Source organism: Macaca fascicularis, chromosome 17, assembly GCF_037993035.2.
Source record: "Macaca fascicularis isolate 582-1 chromosome 17, T2T-MFA8v1.1".
Lineage (NCBI taxonomy): Eukaryota > Metazoa > Chordata > Mammalia > Primates > Cercopithecidae > Macaca > Macaca fascicularis.
In genome coordinates this window covers 62,385,172-62,407,778 of record NC_088391.1, presented here as the reverse complement: position 1 = coordinate 62,407,778, position 22,607 = coordinate 62,385,172, and the positions used below count along the sequence as shown (strand labels likewise).

General features: G+C 35.5%; 1 protein-coding gene across 2 annotated transcripts in view; it reads left to right on the top strand.

Moving 5' to 3' along the window:
- The window catches only part of DACH1 (dachshund family transcription factor 1), a 435,030-nt gene extending 421,876 nt beyond the window's left edge, over nucleotides 1-13,154 (top strand). For both annotated transcript variants that reach the window (XM_015439332.3, XM_005585987.4), the window contains one exon: nucleotides 10,434-13,154. In XM_015439332.3, coding sequence (XP_015294818.3) covers nucleotides 10,434-10,471 — 38 coding nt within the window. In that variant the 3' untranslated portion in view covers nucleotides 10,472-13,154. The remainder of the gene's footprint in view (nucleotides 1-10,433) is intronic.
- The last annotated feature ends 9,453 nt before the right edge of the window (nucleotides 13,155-22,607 follow it).

Sequence of the window (22,607 nt, the reverse complement as noted above, 5' to 3'; positions counted from 1 at the left end):
CCTTGCACTTTTATGATATGGAGATGGCATCCTTCCTTAAACCTTATGAACCAACCTTGCTATCTTGAAATTTTCTTCTGCAGCTTCCTCACCTCTCTTCACCTTCTTAGAACAGAATGAAGTTAGCGCTTTCCTCTGGGTTAGGTTTTGGCTTAAGGGGATGTGGTTGGTTTGATCTTTTAATTCAGAACACTCAAATTTTCTCTGTATCAGCAATAAGGCTGTTTTGCTTTCTGTTATTTGTGTGTCCACTAGAGTAGCTTTTAATTTCCTTCAAGAACTTTTGCTTTGCATTCAGTTTGGCAAACTGTACAAGAGGCCTAGCTTTTGGTCATCTAGGACTTTGACATGCCTTCTTCACTAAGCTGAATAATTTCTAGCATTTGATTTAGAGTGAGAGACATGCAAGTCTTCCTTTCATTTGAGACTGTGGTAAGATTATTAATTGACCTAATTTCAATATTGTTGTGATTCAGGGAATAGAGAGCCCCAAGGGAGGGGAGAGAGGTGGGATAATCAATTGTTGGTGGAACAGTCAGAACACACACACAACATTTATTAAGTTTATTGTCTTAATTGGGCACAGGTCATGGAACCCCCAAAACAGTTACAATAGTAACATCAAAGATCATTGATCACAGATCACCATAAAAGGTATAATCATAATGAAAAAGTTGAAAATATTGTGAGAATTACCAAAATATGACACAGTGACATTAAGTAGGAACTTCCCCAGTGTGGAGTTGCCACAAACTTTCAACTTGTGAAAAAAACAATATCTGTGTCCCACAATAAAATGAAGCAAAATAAAAGGAGGTAAGCCTGTACCTTATCAAACTGTGTTTTATAGCTTTAGATGATCTCTTGTTCTCAGAACATGTTTTCAACTGGCCTGTGTTCTCGCGTGTACTTTCCTTTTTTTTTTTTTTTTTTTTTTTGAGACGGAGTCTCGCTCTGCCGCCCAGGCTGGAGTGCAGTGGCCGGATCTCAGCTCACTGCAAGCTCCGCCTCCCGGGTTCACGCCATTCTCCTGCCTCAGCCTCCCAAGTAGCTGGGACTACAGGCGCCGCCACCACGCCCGGCTAGTTTTTTGTATTTTTTAGTAGAGACGGGGTTTCACCATGTTAGCCAGGATGGTCTCGATCTCCCGACCTCGTGATCCGCCCGTCTCGGCCTCCCAAAGTGCTGGGATTACAGGCTTGAGCCACCGCGCCCGGCCTCGCGTGTACTTTCTTATTTGAAGAGAACTGAAAAATATATAAAAGCAGTTTGTGATTATAATTTTTTGGTCTAATTATTAGCCACAATCAAGAACTTTACTTCATACCAGCCTTTTTTTATTTTTAATGATGCAATAAATTCTTTTACTCTAAACTCTGGGATACCTGTGCAGAACATGCATGTTTGTTACATAAGTATACATATGCCATGGTGGTTTGCTGCACCCATCAACCCGTCACCTAGGTTTTAAGACCCGTGTGCATTAGGTGTTTGTCTAATGCTCTTTCTCCCATTGGCCCCCACCCCCGACAGGCCCCAGTGTGTGATGTTCCCTTCCCTGTGTCCATGTGTTCTCATCGTTCAACTCCCACTTATGAGTGAGAACATGAGCATACCAGCCCTTTTAAATAAGGCATATTATCTACTCTGATTTCAAATAAGCGGAGCCATGTTGGTCTATTATGTAACTCATTACCTATTTCTTTTTGTTTTTTTGACACAGAGTCTCACTCTGTTGCCCAGGTTGGAGTGCAGTGGCTCCATCTCTGCTCCCTGCAATCTCCGCCTCCCAGGTTCAAGCAATTCTCCTGCCTCAGCCTCCCAAGTAGCTGGGATCACAGGCATGCACTACCACGCCCTGCTAATTTTTGTATTTTTAGTAGAGACAGCTTTTTGCTGGTCTCACACTCCTGACCTCAGGCCTCCACCTGCCTCGGCCTCCCAAAGTGCTGGGATTACAGGTGTGAGCCACCACGCCCAGCCACTTCATTATCTATTTCTTACTGTGTTGTATTTGGAGTGTACAGACAAAGTACCCTAGTTGTTGTGCTTTCCTGCACACTGTCTTTGCTTATTGTCTAGAATAGCACCCAGTGCTAATGGAAAAAGCATATAAAAAGGATATGAGGTTTAATATGATGTCTAGTCCTCTCTCACCTTGACCCAACTCTGTAGGCCTCAGGTTCCCCAGTTACAACCTTGAGAAAAAAAAAAAAAAAAAAAAAAAGAAAACACAGAAGCTGTTACTACTTTTCCAGTTTTTACTTTGTAATTATATTTAAACAACACAGCTTTTAATATATTAGTCTTCAAATGTTTGGAAATCACTTGCACTGTTACTATCTGCATTTCATGAGAAGAATTGATAATTATTCAGTATCTTCTTATAAATGGGCCTGTTCAGAAACCAGTCTCGCCAAAATGTTTCTCATGTTTAATGTAGACGTTGTGTCTCAGCTTTTTTGCTTTAGCAGTAGCAGAATGTTCTTACTCTAAATATAAAATTATAAAAAAAGCAAGAAACAATATTTTCTTTAATTAGCTTCTTCCTTTGGGGATTTTAGAAGAGGGGTTATGACTTGACAAAGATCCTTCCCATCTGTTCCTGTTTGTTTGCTTTTATTTTGACTTCCTTTCGTTGTCTTATCAAATATCACATGAATCATTAACATTTGTTTTCATCGCTTATTTTGGTTTCCTTTACTTCACATGATGAAGACATTATGTTGAGAGAGACTCACGGCTACTATATTTTATATTAACCTCAGATTCTTTAAGTAAATATTAAACTTTCTGGACATGTGATGTGATGTGTTTGCCCTCTGTTGTGTTAATATTTTCCTCAGCTCTGAAAGAGTGAGACATCTGCATATACAACTGTTTTGTGAAAGCAGCAAATATCACTAGATTACAGGTGCCTGGATATAAGTTTTGAACAAATAGATGACCCGTCTAAAAATGCGACTTCCTAACAGAAAATGCAATTTGTTAAGTCCTTTGTACAAAAGATGTGTAAAAGATCCTTGTGGATGTTTGTGAGGGAGTTACTCTCAAAACTGGAACAGAAATCTATTTGCACATCGTGTGATACCTTTCACAGGCATACTCCATAGTTAAGGGTTTGACATGATTTCCACAGTGGATAAATTGGATTTTTTGGTGTCAATTTGAAATTGTATTAATTTATATGTCATCTGATATAAAATCTTGTCATATAATGTGAGCGGGGTTTTTTGTTTCATTTTTTTTTTTTTTTTTTTTTTTTGAGACAGAGTCTCACTCTGTCCCAGCCTGGAGTGCAGTGGCATGATCTCGACTCACTGCAAGCTCTGCCTCCCAGGTTCACGCCATTCTCCCGCCTCAGCTTCCTGAGTAGCTGGGACTACAGGCGCCTGCCACCACGCCCGACTAATTTTCTGTATTTTTAGTAGACACGGGGTTTCACCATGATGGCAGGATGGTCTCGATTTCCTGACCTCGTGATCTGCCTGCCTCAGCCTCCCAAAGTGCTAGGATTATAGGTGTGTGTGAGCCACCGTGCCCAGCCATTTGATTGGTATTAAGCAAACCTCATTAGTTTTTAAAATAAATGATCAATCTATTTAATAATCTAGTTTTTATATATGGAATAAAAGCCAAATTCTGCATCTGTCTATATGTATTAGATGTTAGCAATAACTTCATATAATAATACATGCAAAAATATTAAACCAAACATTAAACTTAATCCACGAATGCAAAACTAGAAATTTTGAGATAGACTTCTGTCTCTCTCCTCAGACACAGTAAACAAAATATATAAAATATCTATACTGATTGGGTCTGATTTCATGGTTTCAATTGTAGTATAAAATCTGAGATCCAGTTTTACAAATAATTTACAAGTTTTTCTTCAATTTATTGTCTGTAGATCTAAATCTTCATAGTAACAAACAACATACCAAAATTCACATTCGCAATAAACTATTCAGTGATCCTTCTTATATACCAAATGCTTTCTTAGACACGAGTTACTTTCTTATACACCAAATTATAGCTGTAAGCATCACATCACAATGAACTTTGAAACTATTAGGAATTTGTAATTTAAATAGTTTCGCTCAACCCCTACTCCCAAATGCTTTTAATTAGAACAGAGTTTTTAATTAAGTACTCCCATGCACAAAGTTTAGCTTGATGATTTTTCTGTCATATCAACCTCCCTTGCAAAAGCAAACAATCATTGTGTTAAAGGAAGGTATTTTCTTTGAAACTGGGCTGTAAGAATTCTAGTTCTGATTTCAGGTTGTCCAACGGAGGCTTTGCAGGCTAAAAAGAAGCCCTGCCCCCAGGAGGAAGGCAAAGAGCAGATTCACAAGGCAGCGAGACAAATGGTACTAGGTGTTTAGGAGTCAGTCCTATAATTCTGTGTGTCAAAGACATATTTTTCCGGGGACAGTCCAGTTGCTTATTAGAGGAAAAGTGATAGAGTAGAATGGACATGAAATTTGAATTCACAGAAATGTCAAATCGCTGCACTTCCATTTGCTAGTTCTGTGAAAAAGGGAAAGATACTTAACCTCTCTATGCCTTCATAGCTTTATTTGTAAGAGGCATTACTTTCTTGGGTTGGTGGGAAGTTTAGGCTTAAAATCGACATAGCACCTTGAACATCACAGGTGCTCAGAAAATATTAGCTTTACTGATACTAATCATTATTGCCAGTTTACTTGATCTTACTGTAAAGCTTTCGTCCATTTGAGATATCAAGGAATAATTGATTGGTAAACTTGGCTCAGCATAAGGAACAAACAAGAAATATATTTTTTCTGTGTCAAACACATACAGAAAGAACTAAAGACAATGTAGGAAGTGGTGGGCAGGAATGAGATTATCTAGTTAGAGGGTAAGTATGATGTACAATGAGTAACCCTTAAAAAAAATGTATGAATAAGCCCTCTGAGTTTCCAGATGTAAACAGCACACCTCTGAATAATGAGGCCTCAGCCATGGACACGCTCCAGGGATTCCAATAATTTCTCTTCTGCAGCTCGTTTTTGCAAAGTCTTCTCCATGGCCCATGACTTCTCTTGCTGTTTGAAGAGTCAGGAAAGGAAAGAATATTGAGACCATTATTATATAACATACAGACATGGCACAGTTTGAATTATAGGACCATATATCCTTTCTAGCACATTTGCTATCCGCCTTTCATTCAAGTGGTTTATTAGCAGAAGGCTGAGTTAGAACCACAGCCCCATAATTCAGAAGCCTCTTGTTAGTTCCCTGGGTATGTCCATATGCAACTATTTACTGTGGGTTACAGGGCCAATGTAACTTCTCTGGAACATTATAACATTTGTTTAAAATTTTGTTCCTACAGGCTTTTATTGACCTACAAGTATGTTTTAATAAATATGACAAAATTATATGATAGAACTGCTTTTAAAATAAGGGTCTGTAAAAGAAAGAAAGAAAGTCAGTCTTCAAGGGTCTGTCTGTGCCTGGCGCATTTCTGCCTCTGGTGGATTCTAAAGTAGAGGATCTCTGATGTCTAACTACCTGAATGTGACAGGTGGGATCTATTTTATAGCTGACATCTTTAATGCTTGATACATCTGTCCATCTGTTAGGAACATTAGTCAAAAATTTAATAGGAGACATATTTATTAAAAGTAGAATTACAGCAGATCAGATGCTGAGCACATAATTATGTAATTTTTATAAACATGTTTTACATAAGACCCATGGTAAAGATGCTTATGAAATACTTATTACTGGTATATTTTCCAAATCTAAGAGAGTTTTACTTAAAATATTTAGTTTTAGATAAACTTCAAAATTTCTAACATGCTAATAATTTTTATTACATAGACATGTTAATGAATTTCTTTCTTCAAAAGTTTAACATTTGAGGCCACACTAAAACTTTTAATGCAAACATCATGCTGAAGCCTTCTCATTCTAATACTGGTAGAAAGAGGCAGCTGCCTCTTCCACGGGGCTTATCGTCGGGGAGGCTCACTTTGTATGACTTCAAAGTGAGATAAGCTCTATAGAGTAATTCTTACGGTGATAGTATTGAGGAGTAATGAGTGGAGTTCTTTTCAGAGAAGTTCAATAGGAGGCAGCGGAAGGGGAAGTGGGGAAAGAGGGCGTACTTGTATTCTAGGCTTCTCGAAGGAAGAACAGGCCTGAGTGTTCCAACACAATATAGAGTTTGGTGTGCTGTGGAACAGACAGGCCACTAAACCTAGGGGAGAGAAGTAAAAGATAGGATTGAAGAGGAGAAGCAGCACCAGCTTAGGTACCACTTTGTAGACCATGGAGAATAATTTGACTAGTTAATGTACATATGGGTCTTTTAAACAAGTATTTATACTTAATGGATTATTTGTATAAATCCATTTTTTGCTTCTAGTTTCTTTCTACCTAATATGCTGTAGATCACAGAAGATTAGAAAACTATATTTAATATTTTAGTGGCTTTTCTTCATTGTACAGAGAGTTAAGAGTTCCACAGCAAGCACTGAAATGTTACTTTTGAGCAAATTATTACTTTTTATAAAGTTTATGAAGGACTTAGGTTAATGAAATTTGAATTCTGGGGAAGTTTACAAGGTCTCTCTTCCCTCTGTTTAATCCTAGGAAATATTGTGTATTTTTTAAAAAATGAGAATGGGAATGATAATCTCAATATAATTGAATACATGCTACAAATAATGAGACAATTGAAAAGAGAGCTAAGTAGGGATAAATAAATTAAGGGATTAAGAATTAGAAAGCTTTGGCAAAAGTAGCAACACTATCTTTTTGGATACTTCTGTATTCTCTATTACTAGATTTTTAAACAAATCAGTGTTGCTTTATGTAGTAGAAATCATTCGAATCAAAATTATCTTTAGAACAGTCCAGTTTTTAGCCAGGTGGTAGTAAATATACGAAAGACAGAAATTTTTATTTTGTTTATTTTTATAATATTATTAGGTTTGTTTACTGAGTGAGTAATTGAAACTCCTGCTATGCTGAAATCACAAATAATTATATACTACTCCTATAATGTAACTGAGAAAAACAGTTTGGTCCCACAGGTGAGTGCAATTAAGCTAAGCAAACAGAAGAAATAAGGCCATATTCCATACAAAAACAACAAATGTTTCACAATATGTCAATATGGTACTGCCATATCCTTAATTAGAAATAAATTTTTACCTAAATAATATGGCCCTGATACTAGTATTTGATTAATACCTGATTTAGGAGGTTCCAATCTTTATTTAATACCACAATGTCTACTGCTGAACTATAGTAATATTTAGTATCAATCAGAAACAATAGTTAGGGGCCAAAGAGGTAAAATCCTTTTAGACTGCACGTCTATACATATCTACAGGGAGAATTAGACACAGTTTCTGCATGTCTTTACATCGTTGCTCACAATTAGAGTTCAGTAGGATTAAAAACATGTTTTCATTGGTTAATCTTAGGTTATGTTTTATATCCAAACATGTACGCTATTTTGAGGGAGTAGATCTTTATTGTGATTATTATGTTTCAACTGTTAAGAAAAATCCTAGTATACGATTGCTGAACTGAAAAGCTAAGGATATTTCCTTTTTATTTGTTCATTTAGTAACTATTATTTTTTAATAGAGATGGGGTCTCACCATGTTGACCAGGCTGGTCTCGAACTCCTGGGCTCAGGCAGTCCTCCCGCCTCAGTCTCTCAAAGTGCTGGCATTACAGGTGTGAGCCACCACGCGCAGCCCTGAAAAGCTAAGGCTATTTAACAACTTTCAAGTAATCATTATTATTATTCTTAAAGTTGAACTAGATTAATTTTAAGAGAGGCAACTGATATTTGACACAACTTATTAGCATTTAGCCAGTCTGAAGCTACTCTCATGGACATCCCTGCCTCTGGGAGGGAAAATTGTGGATTTGGGATGTTCATGATATAATACGTTTTTATATTTACATTTATAGTATTATATATTATTATATGTAATAATATATAATAAAATAATATATATAAAATAAAATACTTTATAAATAAAGTAGATATTGAATTATACACATTATATTACATATAATGTAATTATACATATTATATTACATATACATAATATAATATGTATAATTCAATATCTACTTTATGTAAACCATATGAAATCTATATCTTTCTAAAGACCTATATCTGATTAATGCATTCATTTAACACATATTTACTAAACTTACAGTAGTCCCTCCTCATCTATAGTTTATCTTTCCATAGTCTCAGTTACCCATTGTCAACAATAGTTTGAAAATGTTACAGTATTTTGAGAGAGAGAAAGGCTGAATTTATATAACTTAGAGTATATTGTTATAATTCTTCTATTATTATCCATGTATCTACAATTGCATCATTATTATCTACAATTGTTAATCTCTTACTGTGCCTAATTTATAAATTAAGCTTTATTGTAGGTATGTATGTATACAAATAAAAAAAACATAGTATACATAGGGTTTGGTACTATTATCCATGGTTTCAGGCATCCACTGGCAGTCTGGACATATACAGCACAGATAAGGGAGGACTACTGTATACTCTATGCTTGGGATATATCATTGAGCAAAACAGAGTTTCATGACATCTTGGAGGTAGTATTTCAATGCTACAAATGTTTATTAAGATGTTTGTTGCAGCATTATTCACAATAGCCAAGATTTGGAAGCAACCCTAATTGTCCATCAGCAGATGAATGAATAAAGAAAATGGTGTACCCATACACAATGGAGTACTACTCAGCCATAAAAAGAATGAGACCCTGTCATTTACAGCAACATGGATGGAACTGGAGGTCATTATGCTAAGTGAAATAAGTCAGGCACGGAAAGACAAACTTTGTATGTTCTCACTTTATTTGTGGGAGCTAAAAATTAAAACCATTAAATTTGTGGAGATAGAGTGTAGAATGATGGTTGCCAGAGACTGGGAAGGTTAGTGGGGAGAATGGAGAGGGAGCAGGGATGGTTAATGGGTTCAAAAAAATAGGATGAATGAATAAAATCTAACATTTGATAGCACAACAAAGAGACTATAGTTAACAGTAATTTAATTGCACATTTTAAAATAACTGAAAGAGAGTGGATTGTTTGTAACATAGTGAATAAATGTTTGAGGTGACACACACCCCATTTGCCCAGATGTGATTATTATGCATGTATGCCTGTATCTAAATATGTAATACACCCCATAAATATAATACATGTACCTAATATTTACCCACAAAAATTAAAAATATTTTTTTAAAAAGGAAGGATTATACAAAATAGAAAAAAATGAGAGGAACATGTAATTTGGGCTTACCAATATTTCTATGTAAGTTCCTTGCAACTTACTATATCCACTATAGATTGTATAAAAGTAGTTGTATGAAAGTTGAAGGTGAGGTCCACAAATATTTAGACTATCTTTTTTATTTCCTGAATGTACTATAGGTTATTTATGTTTTCTTACATTTTTAATTCTTCAAGTTACCAGACATTTTGCAAACATTTACATGGCAATATGCACTTTTCAAAGCTCAGAAAACTTTCCTTTTCTGATTGTTCTCCCTTCTACTGTATATATTAAAATTTGAATTTCAGACCTACATTAGACAAATATATACAAAGTTTAGGCCACACCAGGAAGTGGACAGATTAGAGTGTATTAAACATTTGAGAAATAGGCTTATGTTTGGTATTGTTTTATTTTTGGTTTGGATTTTTAATTTCCTATTTCTTATTTGTGCTTCATTCAAATGGATTTATTTGATGTCTCCAATATTTGATTTCCTTTTCTTTTTCACACAACTGTGTGTTTGCTCATTAGTAAAAGTTGAGTAACATACAGTGTTTACATTTTAATATTTAATTGTTGGATGAATCTCACTTCAAGGGGTAAAGGCTATAGTTCATTGACAGTGATGAAATAACCTAGGTGGCTTTCATATAAATAGCAACGAATGTGTACAATAGTTACATTACATGGTATATTTAACAACACTGCTCAAGAGTAAGATGGGAGTTCAGTCTTTCCTGATGGAGATACACCTGAGTGCATTCAGAGAAAATTTGGTTCTGCAAGCTTGAAGGAAGTAATTGTTATTCAACAGAAATCAACTAACTTTGCATATCAGCAAAATACACACACATACTCTTAGCTATTTTCTGAGTGCTCTGGAACTGATATCAAAATAACAAATATATATTTATGAGAAGTAGAAATGCTGTATTCTTTTCAGCCACATAAACTCAGTGTAATTATGAAATTAACTTTGAGAAGATGTGAAAAAATATTACTTCTTAACCAAGTAAAGATCTAATAAAAACCTCAAATTTTATATCAAGTTACATCATTTTTACATGCACATTTGTACCCCAAATGCCACGTCATTAATTAATTTTTTACTGTTCATTTCTAGATGGAAGACTGTATTTGAAAACTACTGTCATGTACTGAATCTTTCCTGTTGAAGAAATCCATGTTATAGAAAAGAACTTTGCAGTCAGACATTCGTCATGGGAAAGTTCAGAAAAAATAAAGTCCTTTTAAGGGAACTTCCTGAATTTTGTGTATTAATGTTCTTTAAAAGTTTAAGTATTCTACAAAAAAAAAAAAAAAGTTTCCTCCATTGATTTTCACCTGTGGTTCATACCAGAGACCTGAGAATGTTTGTAAATGTACAAGTATCAAAGTTCTTACAGTTAATTACTGCAACTTGCTGCTGGACAATTGTATACAGAGTTAAAGGCAGGTCTGAATAAGACCTAGCTTTTTTTTTTTTTTTTCTAATGGAATGAACCATTTTCCTCTTCTGAAAATTCTGTATCTGAGCACATCAAAAGACTCTTGTAGCAGTGGTTACCCAGACTTACAGAATTATGTCCTCCAGAAACCAGCAAGAACACTTGGAAAGAACTTGTAGGGGGCATAGAGGATTCTTGAAAAAAAAAAAAATACAAGAGTGATATTCTGTTACATTCAATTTCAAACTCTAATTGTGGGTTTTCTCCTGAAGAATTTTTTTTCACATACTTTCCAAAAGACCAACAAATGGATGTTGACAACAACCCAATGAAATAACATTTTGCGTATCTGAAAAGAAGCATTGAATATAAGCCAAAAGGTTTCGCTGAAGGTCTTTTCTTAAAAATAAAAAAATATATATATAAATGTAACATGTTTTCATTCCAAACTGGTAGTGGTAGATAGACTTAAAGATAATAATGTTGCTTCTTATTCAAACTGTTGGTCATATGTACAGTATATAAACATAAAACACACAAGGAAGGTATTATGTATGCAGTAGTATACTAGAGTTTAGGAAAATGAAAATTTTAGAAAATATGTTTTGTCACCCTGTTGGTCAGAAAGACGGCTTTCTGGTTTTAACGCATGCAGGCATGTAAATATTTGTCTGGAGTCACAGTATTAATGAATGAGATCTTAAGCATCTGGTGGCATCAGAACTCTGTGTCAGCCACTTTTATTTGTATATTGAACCCTAGCTAGTGCCCCAAGCTGCACTATTGGGAATGGATTGTGGCTGAACAGCAAATCAAAACACCAGAAATATTTTTATATGTTAATGTCATATTATGTTAATGTTGCTGAAAACAAAATCTAACAAACCTTGATGTACCAGTCCAATACCATGTAGCGCTGAGTGATACAGTTAAAATGTGCTGTGCTTCCCACCCTTGTCAGAGGGAAGGGTGGCTGTGTGTTATTTTCACTGTCTTTTTGAAAGTTACAGTATGTGTTTTCACTTTTGTGCAGATAACTGGAAGTAAAGCGGCAAACAGTGCTTATCACATGCTAAAGTTACCTTCTCTTTGTTTTTTGCATATCTGGTATTACACCTTTAAAGACTGATATGAATCAGTACAGTCACTATACATTTTATGATTTTTCTGTCATCTTATAATTGTATGATCGTAACGTTATTTATTACCACAAAACAGCAAAATCTTCAATGTCTAAGAAAACTAGCTTAAAATGTTTAAATATAGTTCTGATTGGGTATTAATTACTTGATTAAGAAAAAATTAACATTATAGATATTCTAGCATTATGCTTCTATACCTTTTAGGTCTTCCTTGCAATACTGGAACGTAATTCTTTTGTGTAGCTCACTATTAACTAGCTAAGTTCATTTTTTTGATACCATAAAAAAGTTATATGTATAGTTCCTATTTTAGCTTGCTTACAAAGGGAGCATTATTTTTATTTAAAGTATTGTTAGTAAATGCTTTGTAGAAACTTGGTTTTCTAAGCATAGTTCTTCCATAACCACCTTTTGTTGTTTGAGCACGAGAGATTATTTTCCTAGTTCTATGTATTTTTTTCCCCTATATGCAGTCTTTAAAGGGTTACAACACTTAAAATTGAATGGACTTGTGTCAAGCTTTTGCATCATACATTTTTTGAAAGATTTTTTTAAAAGCCTACAACTTACATATGTAGTAGAATCAGCCATTGCTCTGCTCCTGGCATAGAGTCACCTGTTACGTGGATTAAATAGTTTTAAAATACATACTTTGAAGACCTTTGAGAATGCTTTAGTGTTTGATTTGAAATAAAAGGAAATTTTAGCAAGGATTAAAGAAAAAAGCTATCAGCTGTATGTTAAGAGAGACTCTTACTAACATGTTGTAAATATTACAATTCATGAAATGTTATTGTAAGTCTGTAACTTAATTTTTTCCCTATTTTAGTTATACAGGTTGGTTTGGAAATTTGTGTTTTGGCATAAACAAGTAAAATGTGCCCATTTTATGGTTTCCATGCTTTTGTAATCCTAAAAATATTAATGTCTAGTTGTTCTATATTATAACCACATTTGCGCTCTATGCAAGCCCTTGGAACAGAACATACTCATCTTCATGTAGGACCTATGAAAATTGTCTATTTTTATCTATATATTTAAAGTTTTCTAAAAATGATAAAAGGTTATTACGAATTTTGTTGTACAAAATCTGTACAAAAATCTGTTTTTACATCATAATGCAAGAATTGGAAATTTTTCTATGGTAGCCTAGTTATTTGAGCCTGGTTTCAATGTGAGAACCACGTTTACTGTTATTGTATTTAATTTTCTTTTTCTTTTCAACAATCTCCTAATAAAACTGTCTGAAATCTCCCTGTGACTTTATTTACAGTTCGCCTTTATTAAATTTTGTGAAATGCATAGCATTGAAGGAATATTTACTTTCTAATGGGAGGCATCTAAAAACAACATAAGTCAGCTCTTTGCAATGCAAGGGGAACAATGCTCAATGATTTTATTTAACATGCAACTGCTTCTATCTCTAATATGAATTACTGTGGTGAAAAACATCATAAAAGCACACTCTGTAGTTATTGTTTAACAAGCAGATTTTCCATATTTTGTTTCTTGCCAGCTAAGCAAACTGCCCACATATACATGATTTATTTATGTACATTTCTCAGTTTATGAAGCTGTTATTTGTACCTTTTTTCTTTATATTCTTATATTCCCATGATTCTTATTTCACAAAGCTTTGTGCTGAATAATGTAAAGTAGACACGTTGATGGAACAAAATATATTATTCCCATATCTATGAGTGGAGATTTGTAACTCTAACTCAGTGTTTTGCTTTTGATCTCTATCATTGGAAAAAAAATGCCTTTAGAAAGTTTGAAATTACAGTATCCTTTAATAATATATAAACATTTTAATCAATCAAAAGTGCAGTGTTTGAGGAAATCTCGGGTTGCTATCTCTGTGAATATTCTAAACATTCCCAAGAAAATGGAAAATGAATTTTTCTGTCTAAAGGTATGATTTTAATGAATTCTTGAAACAATATATTAAATTATGATTTTTTTCCTTAATAAAACCGAAAATGTTTATGTGACCATTATAAACACATTTTTGTCTTCTGTCATCATATGTTTATGTCAGTAAGACGAGCACTAGAACATCATGCAGTCTCCGGATGTTAGTGAAACTCAGTGAGAATTTAGGTTTGCCCCCACGTGTTTTCGTTGAGACTAGCAAATTTATAATGTTCACAAACCTATTTATTACTAGAGGAGAGTATCTTATAAATATAAGTTATATGGATTGCATTTTTAAAATATGGGAAATGCAGATGTTCATAGAATCAAAAAGCTGTTGTAAATTGCCTTGCAAAAATATCTTTTCCTTGTGTGCAGGCTTGGTGGTAACATTTATCTTTGCTATATGACTCGTATATAAAAGCCAAACTTATCGTCATTTATTCATTTAAGCAGATTCATGAATAAAGCCTCCATTCTACACAAAGCATTGCACTAGACATTGTAATGACTGAAGTTGAAAGCTTATAATTTTGTTGGAATAAGGAATCTTACCTTCAGGAAAATAAGATTCATTGAGCATTTTTTTTTTTTTTTTTTTTTTTTTTTTTTTTGCTCTGTAGTGGAAATAGAACTGATATTAAAAGGGTATTGCCATAGACAACTTTCCACTAGGTGGTAACAATCTAGTGATCCATTTTATACTTTAACCTTCTAAAGAACAGAGGTATTTGGGAGTCAGGCAATTGGTTAGGAATTGAGAAAAAGGAAAGATATATTTTCCCCTATGTAAAACATCCTATTATTTTTGCCATGTTTGCTCATTTATTTCAATCACATAATTCTTACCAATGATCACAAATGTTATTTTAAGGTAAGTAGCCTGTTTAATTACAGAACAACAAAAAAAGTTATCAACAAACAAAAGTTCCTGATATGTTTAGGCTATTGCATATAGATATACAGTATTTAATCTTTATCTCTCAGCATCAGTACATAGAGTAAGTAACTGCTTAAAACAATTCAAAGAACACAAAGCATAAGTTCCTAAATGCCAACTGAGTGATTTAGGTAATGGGTGACATTTGTAGTGGTAGCATCATTTACATTCAGAGATTAATGAGCTGAAGATTTTGAGCTGAACAATTTGATCAGTTAGGACTCTTCTGGTGGGATATAATAAAAACAAACTTCTGCAAGATTAAAGAGCAAATAAAATGTGTTACAAAGAAAGAAAGGTACACATGGACCCGAAGACAACAACGCAGTCAGACCCCAGGGACCAGGGAACAAGGACCTTCTTCTGCCTTCACTTTTGTGCTCCTTTCAGTGACTCTGCTTCTTTCTCCTCTCATTGCAGACACACTTGCTTCTCTTGTTCATCGCTTGACTCTTCTATTATTCAAGAGCATAAGACCCAGCCCACAGGAATGAAAAAATCCTTCTCTCTGTCTTGTCCTAAGTCAGATTCCCTGAGAGTTCTGATTGCCTCGGGTCAGAGCACATGCCAGTAAGGTACCTTGGCAGTACATTAGATGAGTTTAGGGAATTTTAGAAATTATTGTGTCTAATTAAATTTGAATCTCTGGGGTTGAGGCTAGGGCATCAGGATTTTTGAGTTCTTCAGGTGATTCTAGCGAGCAGCTAAGTTTGCAGACCACTGTCTGGGAGGGTGGCAAATATCACATTATAGAAAACAATTAGTGGAGGTCCTGCTGTGGGGCAGAGAAATAGCTGGGGATAAGTGTGCAATGTGAGCTGTGCACTCACACTACTAATGCCAACTAATAGTTCTGTAAAATCAATTCAATATTTTTGAAATGTAATTTTAGCATTGTGAACTTAATTCTGAATTAAATACAAATTTGCAATAGGAGGAATGCAATGATTTTTTCTAAATAAAGTTATTGATAAATCTGACCCCAGTGCCAACTGCACATGGAGGTAAAAATTCTGTCTCAGTCATTGATTCACCTTGCCTCTGAATGTCCTAAACATTCTTCCCAGTTCATCCCATTTGGGGAGAATCCCTGGTTTTTCATGCCTAGGATTAGCATCTGAGAAGCGGCCCTAAGCCCTTCTCAGAGAGTCTACAGGTTTGTGGAAGCAAAAGTTATGACATAGTCTGGTGTGGTTCTCAATGTAGAAAGGGTAAATATTTAAGACAATTATATTAATGGGGGAGTGTAAAGTTGGGCGAAAGGAGGTAATGTTTTCATACATAGCTCACACTGGCAAAATATCAGTCAATTCAAGTAAACTGTGGTAAATTCTGCAAATATAATGAGGTATCTACAGCAACCACTAAAAATGCTCTATTAATATACACACTCAAAAACACCATAGATTAATCAAAATAGAATTCTATGCTATAGTGAGGTTGGCTTGCAGAGAAACAGTAAATATTTTGGAGAGTTGATCCAGACTGTTAAGTTACTTTGCTAGTAGTCTCTAGTTCTCTCTTAGGTATTTTGGTTGCTCTTCCATCAATGCTAATTGTGTGACAAACTTTGTCTACTACATTAGGCAACAGATGACCACAAATCGGATGATAAATCTCCGTCACCGTGCATTATCCCTATTGCCTGTTTATTTTGTGTAGTCACTTTTGATAATATATTTTAAACTTCTATTTTAAAAAACAAGCAAGGACTTAAATGGTAACTATTTAGCTATTGAAAGTTATTAATTTGGCCAGGCACAGTGGCTCACGCCTGTAATCCCAGCACTTTGAGAGGCTGAGGCAGATGTATCATGAGGTCAGGAGTTCAAGACCAGCCCGGCCAAGATGGTGAAACCCCGCTTCTACTAAAAATACAAAAATTACTCTGGCATGGTGGGTACTTGGGAGGCTGAGGCAGAGAATTGCTTGAACCCAGGAGGCAAAGGTTGCAGTGAGCCGAGATCACGCCACTGCACTCCAGCCTGGGTGACAGAGAGACTCTGTCTCAAAAAAAAAAAAAAGTTATTAATTTAAAAAATCCCATTGTTAATTTCTACCATGAGTATGGGAGCTGGGAGAAGACTGTCAGCCCTTTTCTTACTAACTTACCTTGTGGAATTTATAAAGAAAAAGAGAATCACACTGAGTTGGATTTTTCAGCTAAATTCCTTTGGCTATCATGTGCCTGGGTTCATGTATGCTGAATGGTTTATGGCTCCTTCCATTAATATATTTTTATGCTTTTTAATGTATGTTTTACCCATGTACCCCCCTCCCCACCACCACCACATACGACTACAGAAAGACAATAGGTCTATATCAGAGCCAAAATAATAGTGATAATCATGGTCAAGCTATCTTGGGAAATGAAGGTCCCTGCAGTATAGAACAAGGCAGGGCAAGACCAGAGAAAATGATCAAAGAACAAACGGGTATATGGTGTAACAGCACAATGTATTTTTAGGGGAGAAAGGAGAGAAAGGTGCAGAGAATTTTTTCGCCCCCGAGACAGGGTCTTACTCTGTCGCCTAGGCTGGGGTGCAGTGGTGCCATCACGACATACAATGGCCTTGACCTCCCCAGCTCTGGTGATCCTTCCTCCTCAGCCTCCAGAGTAGCTGGAACTACAGGCCCACATCACCATTACCAGCTAATTTTTGTAATTTTTTGTAGAGACAGGGTTTCACTAAGTTGCCCAGGCTAGTCTGAAACTTCTGGGCTCAAGCCATCTGCCTGCCTCACTCTCCCAGAGCGCTGGGATTACAAGTGTGAGCCACCACACTCATCTGAAAATTCGTAACTGACTAACAGAAACGATAATTTAACATTTAGATTTTGTAGGTATTAAAAGCTGACTGTGATTTGGGGGGCACCACCCATTCCTGGGGAATCTTTCACCTGCAGTTACCTTGATGAAGCTAGATGCACTTCCATTTTGATGGGTCACCTAGCACTCCTCTTTTATCTGCTGAGCATTCACTATTAGGCCTAGCTATCTTCTGTTTATTCTTGAGTCTGTGTCACATTCATCTACAGTAAAAACTCCAGCATTATTACTTTGACAGACACTGGGAATGTTGAAGCACTCCCCATAATGCAGAAAATGCTCTGACTACCTTTGTCAGAGCAACAAACCAGACACATATTGCTACATTAAAATTCAAGCATTAAACAGACACTGGTCCTCTGCGTCCATCAACCTCTAGGGGACAAATTGAGTTATTTAAGTGGTCCCATTGAGATCTCTTCTCTAGACTTTAGATGAAAGACAGTTATTTTTCTCATCCTCTAGGTGTCTGAAGGAACTTGAACCCAAAGAGACCCTCAGCCCTAATCAACAATCATAACCGCTGATTCTTTATCTCACCTCTTAAACTTGTTTTACAATCTGGAGGGGGTAGAAAAATAAAGGACACAGTATTAGTTTCTAAATATCTATTTGCAAATTCTGATGATGATCTTGCATCTTGCCTTGGGATGTGGTATCAATTTTATTTATTTATTCGTTTAAAAATATTTTTAGCCGGGCGCGGTGGCTCAAGCCTGTAATCCCAGCACTTTGGGAGGCTGAGACGGGCGGATCACGAGGTCAGGAGATCGAGACCATCCTGGCTAACACGGTGAAACCCCGTCTCTACTAAAAAAAAAAAAATACAAAAAACTAGCCGGGCGAGGTGGCGGGCGCCTGTAGTCCCAGCTACTTGGGAGGCTGAGGCAGGAGAATGGCGTAAACCCGGGAGGCGGAGCTTGCAGTGAGCTGAGATCCGGCCACTGCACTCCAGCCTGGGTGACTGAGCTAGACTCCGTCTCAAAAAAATATATATATATATATATTTTTAAATGTTTTCAGATAATTGTATATTATAAGCATTTATAAGAAATAACACAGAGACATCCCATGAATTCTTCCCTCATTTACCCTCCAGGTGAACTATTGCATAAATATAGTACAGTATTACAATTGGGAAATTCACATTGATATCATCTACCAACAAGATATCACCTGTTTTACATGCACTAATTTGTTTATATGTGTGTGTTTAGATATATATTTTATCAAGTGTGTAGATTCACGTGACAATCACCACAGTCAAGACACAGAACAGTTCCATCACAAGGGTTCCTACTATTATATTTTTTCAGCTACAGCCATCAACTTTTTCCCTATTTGCCTGAACACTGGCAAATGCCTAATCTGTTTTCCATCTCTACAGTTCATCTTCATAAGAATGTTGTCTACATGGAGTCATACCGTTGGACACCTTTTGAGATTGACTTTCTTTTACACAGTGCAGTGCTCTTAAGATCCATACAGGTTATTGACTTTTCAGTAGTTCATTCTTTTTTTATTGCTGGGTATTATTCCATGGCATGAATGTACCACATTTTGTTTAAACATTTGTCTTTTGAAGGAAATGTGGGTTGTTTTCAGTTTGTGACTTTTATGAATAAAGCTCTACTTATATTTACGTACATCTTTTTTGTATCAGTTTTTATTTCTTCACTCCCAAGAATGTAATTGCTGTGCCACATGGTGATTGCATGTTTACTTCCATGAGAAACCATCATACTCTTTTCCAGAGGGGCTGTACTGTTTCACACTTCCATCAACAACATATGAGTGACCTAGGTCAGGCAGAAGCTCAGTTCTTCTCTCTGCCCATTGACACAAGGCATGGGAGGGAAAGAAGCTCACACCACCTTTCTGCTTACTTGATGCAAGATGAATACTCACACTGTACCCCAATGACTGGATTGGGGTGGGCGATGAATCTAAGTGGTAGCTAGCCTTGCCTTGCACTGCCTCATTAAGTTTCATTGCTACCAGTAGGTGGGGGTGGAGGCTCAACCAGCCCCAGCCAGAAGAGGGAAGGAAGATTAGCTCCCACCTGGTTAACAGTGGGATCACAGCCTACCTCCTGCTTATACAGATGGGGAAGTGGTGTTGAGGGTGGTGGTATTGGGTGGAAGATCAGCTTTTCACTTGCCCCACTAAATATGGAGTATAGTTGGCTGTGGGGAGTGACTTTTCTATTGGTGCTTGGCTGTAGTTGGTCGTGTATGGCCAAAGAGGTTGTTTTGTCCACCCATCATTTAACTGGTCCTTGGAGTAAGGAAAAAGACTGACCTTAGAGAATTTTATGTTTGGGTCTCTTTGCAGCTCTTGCTTGGAGACTTCTGTAGGTCTGTGAGATACATGGGAGGCAATAAGGAAACCCCGGGAAGTCACTTCAGTATCATTCTTAAGGCTTGAGGCCCCGCGGCAGTCCACATTCTTTCCAACTTTTAGAGACCCTCTCTATGCTTGTTTGTTGTTTTTTTGTTCAGAGTTCTTAGTTGTAAGAAAGGATCTGGGAGGAACAGTGCTATTCTCTTTGCCAAAACCAGAAAAAGAAGTGACTTCCCTGGTTGTTTTTGTTTTATTTTGTTTTGTTTTTTCAATCTCAGTTAATTTTGTTTTGTTTTGTTTCAGTATTGTCACAATGGAAGGGCAGAACTTTAACAAATGAGATCATATGGCATTATTACTTGCTAAGATAAATCTTTAAAGCAGTCATGAACAGAAACCAACACAGAATCTGCAAGACATCAAAATGTTTGTTATTTTAAAATATGCATTTATGTAATAGTACTATTTTGCAAAGTAGATTGGGCATGATCTTGTAGTTAATGCGCAGGCATGTATTGTCATGAATTATTTCAAAGCCACAGAAAATGTGAAAGACTCACAACCTTTATCTAAGGTCACCAATTGTTAATATTTTGCCCTATTTGCTTTCTCTCCCCTCTCCTTTCTACCAGAATATGTAAGCAGCTGTGAATTATTTTAAAAATATATTTGATACATTATAATATTATTTAACATTATTTTTATATTAAAATGACACAAATTTGGCCAGCAGGAACTCTCTCAAGCTGGCTTTTGCGTCCTTTCTATGGGTCTCCATTAATTGTTGAGTATTTGCTTGCTTGGAGCTCAAGAAAATGTTCCAGCCTTAGCTAATACTTTTTTAACTGCTTGAGACCTTAAAAACCACGATTTCGTCCAGGCACCATGACTCACACCTGTAATCACAGCACTTTGGGTGGCCAAAGTGGGCAGGTAGCTTGAGTCCAGGAGTTCCTGGCCAGCCTGGGCAACATGGCAAAACCCCATCTCTACAAAAAATAAAAAAAAATTACTCCGGTATGATGTAACAAGACTGTGACCCCAGTTACTCAGGAGGCTGAGGTGAGAGGATCTCTTGAGCCCAGGCAGCAGAGGTTGCAGTGAGCATAGATTATGCCACTGCACTCCAGCCTGGGTCACAAAGTGAAATCGTGTCTCAAGACAAACAAAAAACCCCAGCTGTTTATTTAAAGAGTCTTAACTGTGGAACTTCCGCAGAAAGTAAGACTGATATAGTTTCATATTACATATAGTTAAATATAGTTGATTTTAAAAATTCACACTGAAGATCTGTTTCTAGAGGATTCAGTAAGTTTGTTTTTATTTCTACCACTGTAATTATTTTTATTTATTCTGGTTTTCTGGGATTTCGTTTTATTTATTCATTTTTTAAAGGCTGTGATTCCTCATTCGGTTTTTTTCTTCCCATAACAGCTTGGAAATCACACACTCTATTTTCACATTCTATTTCTATTTCATTAGTAGTTATTCTTGAGTTTTTAAGTAGTTTTCTTAACATAACAAAGGGTACAATATTTCCATATATTTATTTTTTCCAAAAAATACAATGTCCTTGAAATATCTTCATTCCATTTCCTCTCCTGATATTTTTGATGCTCTTTTATTTCTAATTTTCATTTTTCCCTACAAGAACTTACTATTGTTAACGGTTGGTCATTTTGTGTTTATATTATTATTATTGTTTATATTCCTTATTGTATCTTTGACTTCCTGTGTCATTTTTTTGTTTCTGAAGATTAGGTTCAAACATTTATTTCCTTAATGGAGTTGCATAATATTCTTTATTTTTCGCTAGTCTTAAAATAGCTTTATTTTTCCCCTCTTCTTGGACAAAAAATAGTTTTGCTTAATGTTCAATTGGATGTTGCCAGTAATTTTTCTCTTAACAATTTATATGTTCTTCTTGCTGGCTCCTGGCACCAACTGGTGTTACGAAAGTGTAGTTTAAATATTATTCTTTGTAGGCAATTTGTCTTTTCTCTCTGGATTCTTTTAATAACTTTTATTTGTCTTTGGTGTTTTGCAGTCTGAAAATAATTTGTATAGGTGTGAACTTATTTTTATTTATTATATTTGGAAACTAGTAGGCTTCCCAAATAGTTGAAGAGATGCTTTTTTTAAATTTAGAGCATTCTAAGACATTATTTCCTCAAGTGATGCCTGTGTCTATTTTTCATAAGGTTTGCAACTTTCTGGAATCCCACTATAGGTCTGTATGAGACATTTCTATGTTAACTTCCAAGTTTCTTAAACTTATATATACTATGTCTTCAACTGTACTTTATTCTATGTAATTTTCTTCTGATTTCTCTTTCAATCTACTAAATATCTCTTCAGATTTTTATAGTTTGCCATTTAACACTACAGAGAATATTCAATATTATTATATTTTCATTTTTTGTAAGTCTCGTTGGTTTTTTTAGACCTTCTAAGTTGCTCTTAATAGTTTTTTTTTTTAATCCATGTGTTTGGTTATTTCTTTTATTTCTTTAGATATTATATACATTATTTACCTAGATTTGCATACTTCTATATCTATTTATTGATAAAGATATATTTTACTTTGCTTCTGAGAATTCCAGTATCATGTATTATTGAGGTCTGATTATGTATTCATTACTTCTATGATCCCCTCTAATTTCCTATTTCTTAATAG